The sequence below is a fragment of the Colobus angolensis genome, unplaced genomic scaffold (genome assembly GCF_000951035.1).
Source record: "Colobus angolensis palliatus isolate OR3802 unplaced genomic scaffold, Cang.pa_1.0 Scaffold432, whole genome shotgun sequence".
Lineage (NCBI taxonomy): Eukaryota > Metazoa > Chordata > Mammalia > Primates > Cercopithecidae > Colobus > Colobus angolensis.
Window position 1 is genome coordinate 2,016,095 of NW_012117733.1, and position 3,226 is coordinate 2,019,320.

The 3,226-nt window shown below is 59.0% G+C and overlaps 1 protein-coding gene across 1 annotated transcript; it reads right to left on the reverse strand.

The window, feature by feature from the left end:
• Positions 1-250: 250 nt before the first annotated feature.
• Positions 251-2,506, reverse strand: CALML3 (calmodulin-like 3). The gene has a single exon (XM_011957073.1). The coding sequence runs from the start codon at positions 1,432-1,434 to the stop codon at positions 985-987; it is 450 nt and encodes a 149-aa protein (XP_011812463.1). The 5' UTR covers positions 1,435-2,506; the 3' UTR covers positions 251-984.
• Positions 2,507-3,226: the final 720 nt, after the last annotated feature.

Below are 3,226 nucleotides of genomic sequence, written 5' to 3' on the forward strand. Positions count from 1 at the left end.
CCCTTCTCAACATAATGGACTCAGGTCTTTCAAGTCCTGATGGACTTTTAACCACTCTTTGCTGCCAGCGTATCCATTTGACCGAGAATATTCAAGATTTCCCTCATCCAGACTTCTCTCTCTCTGAGGCACCGCACCCCCCCCATAGGCATTCATTGCATTTTCAAAAAGCACAAAAATGGAGATTCCTGCCTCGTTTCAACCCTGAATTTAACAAGGATCATTTCCATGGGAACCAGAAAAAAGAAAATGAAATAAGAACGAATATCTCATTTATTTCCCTGCAGCTCCCCTCCCCTGCTCTTCCAAGCCTCCCTCCTTCCAGATGAATAGGAACAGGTTACAGCTGACCCGGTTTCACTCCCAGCTTCAGAGGATGAATCACGGCGGGTTGGTCGACAAGGGAAGGGGCAAGCTGGGGCAGCGCGGAAGGCAGTGCTGTTTTCAGGAGGCCTAACCTCTGTGGCCACAGTCCCCATCAGCACCCCTTACTGCAGGCCAAGGGGCCTCCCACCCTCCAGAATCCGACTGCGGAGGGAGCCTCCAGTCTGGGAGCCTCCGGGAATCCTGGCATGGGCTGAGGGCTGCAGCCGCCCTGGCCTGGGCATTGGGTGCCTGTTAGGGCTCTTGCCTGGGTGCTCTAAGGGGTCACCCTGTGTCCATCCTGACTGGCCGCAGAGTCAGCGCAACCTGCCCTGGTGCTTGGTCCTAAGGTCAGCTCTGCTTCTCCCGAGTGGGGAGGGTTTCACGGTTTGCTTGGAGCGGGAGAGTTCCATGCCATTCAGAGGAGCAGGTGGGAAGGTCGGCAGGAGAGCAGAGAAGAGATGCGGGAAGTGGGATGCGGAGAGGTGGGCGGAATCAACCGCGCCCAGGAAGACGCCGCCGTGCCCCGGGGAGGCAGCGGGGATGGAGGAGGAGGCTAGAGGCCCGGGGTTCCTGCCCTGCGGGCCGAGTGGGCGCCCAGGAGCGTGGCGGGCGCCGGCCTCACTTGGACACCAGCACACGGACAAACTCCTCGTAGTTCACCTGTCCGTCTCCGTCCGTGTCCGCGGCCCGGATCATCTCGTCCACCTCCTCGTCACTCAGCTTCTCCCCCAGCCGGGTCATGACGTGGCGCAGCTCGGCGGCGCTGACGAAGCCGTTGCCGTCCTTGTCGAACACGCGGAAGGCCTCGCGGATCTCCTCCTCGTTGTCCGTGTCCTTCATCTTCCTGGCCATCATGCCCAGGAACTCGGGGAAGTCCACGGTGCCGTTGCCGTCCCGGTCGATCTCACTCATCATGTCCCGCAGCTCGGCCTCCGTGGGGTTCTGGCCCAGGGAGCGCATGACCGTGCCCAGCTCGCGGGTGGTGATGCAGCCGTCCCCGTCCTTGTCAAACAGGGAGAAGGCCTCCTTGAATTCTGTGATCTGCTCCTCTGTCAGCTGGTCGGCCATGCCAGGGGTGCGGGCGTGGGTGGCAGAAGAGGCCACGGCGGGGTCTCCCTCCCAGTGCCGGAGCCCGGCTGCTGTCCCAGCTCTGGGGTGGCGGGTGGAGATCCGGCGGCCGGCGGGCTGTCTCGCCCTGGCTTGAGTCGCTGGAGCTTAAGAAGCAGCAGAGTCCTCCCCCATCATTGGCAGACGCCCCTGCCCTGCGGTTGCCCGGGCCTGTCCTGTTTAGACAGGAGTCGAGGGCCTGCGAATTGAGCTGACGCCAGCACCTCTGTGCCTGCCTGCACCCGGACCCAGCAGAGCCACAGGGGCCCCAAATCACACCTGCCGTCAGGGCGTGCTGGGCAAGCTTTGGAGCAATCCACGCTGGACTCCTTCCTCCTGAATTCCCCTTTCTCTCCTCCCTCCGGATCTCCCACCTGCCCCCTGTCTCCCACTCAATTAACTCCGGTGCCCTTTCTTCCCTTCAGTGGAGGGCTTTTTGCAGGATGAAAGGCAGATGGAAGAAACTTCCTCGCCTTTGGTTTCTAAAGCCTTATATAGCACCTGAGGGTTTTTGGAGGAGGAAGGTTTTTCCTTCAGGTAGAAGCAGGGAGTTTTCTTATCTTCAGAATGGACATGAATAGGGAGGGGTTTCTTCCAACCCATTCACTCATCCACCCTTTCACAGATATTTATTGAGTGCCTACTACGTGCAGTGTCACTCTGGAAGCTGGGAACACAGTGGGACGGGCAAGCTACCCCCAGTTCTCGTGAGGTTAACTAGCAAGACAGCTAGCTCGCAGGTAAACTAATCGAGGAATGCAAACAAGGTAATTAGGGATTACTGATACATGCTGACGGACATACAAGGTGGTGATGGACAGGACCCCGAGGTCACCTTTCAGCCTGGTCAAGAACAGACCCTCTGCTGAGAAGCAGCCGTCTAGGCTGGAGTGGGCATGGTGGGGCCAAGGGCTGGGAGATGATCAGTGGGGCTGCAGGCTCGTGAGGGAGGGGACAAGGAGGAGAGACAAAGGAGCCCTTGAGGGGCTCAGTCAGGAAGTCCCACTTCATCGTCTAGTCCACAGTGCCCCAGGAGCTCCAGGGAGCCTGGAGCTGGGGCTGAGGAGAGGGCGTCTCCAGGAGGAGACCCGCGCAGGGGGATGGTGGGGTGTTCACAGCACACATTCGGCTCCCACTCCCAGGGGGCCTGGGGACATGACCCCCAAAGAGGCAGGAGCAGGCGCTTCACCTGTGGGAATCCAGGAAATCCACACTGGGGGAGAAACATGGGGCCCACTCTATTTTTTGCTGGGTGTGTGGGGGTGGGGCCGAGACCTGAATGGGAAAGAAAGTGTCCTTTCGAGGACCTGGACTTGCCGGGGAGAGACTATGGCAGGAGAAGGGCTTGGATATTCATTTATTTTCTCTCTGGATTTCCTTCCCTTCTCTACTCAGGTAGAGGCAAGTCTGTCCTTCCGGTGTGGAGGGGTCTGTGGTAGGGGAAAACTGAAGCCACCTGCAAGACACCTTCCTTCCTGCCTGAAGGACCCACAAAGCCTGGGTCCTCCCCTTCCTTCCTGCCTGAAGGCACCCACAAAGCCTTCCTTCCTGCCTGAAGGCACCCACAAAGCCTGGGTCCTCCCCTTCCTTCCTGCCTGAAGGCACCCACAAAGCCTGGGTCCTGAGGGTTTGGGCAGGAGGAAGCAAGAAGGTTGAAGAATCCCTCCATCCCCATGGAATCTTTTCCTTTAGAAGAGAAGTTTGTGGACCCCAGAGCAGCAGGGCTCAGGGATGTGGCGGCCACAGGCAGTCT

Bases quoted from the DNA above. Each gene is read 5' to 3' on its own strand.
- CALML3 (XM_011957073.1), bottom strand. From the start codon at position 1,434: ATGGCCGACCAGCTGACAGAGGAGCAGATCACAGAATTCAAGGAGGCC.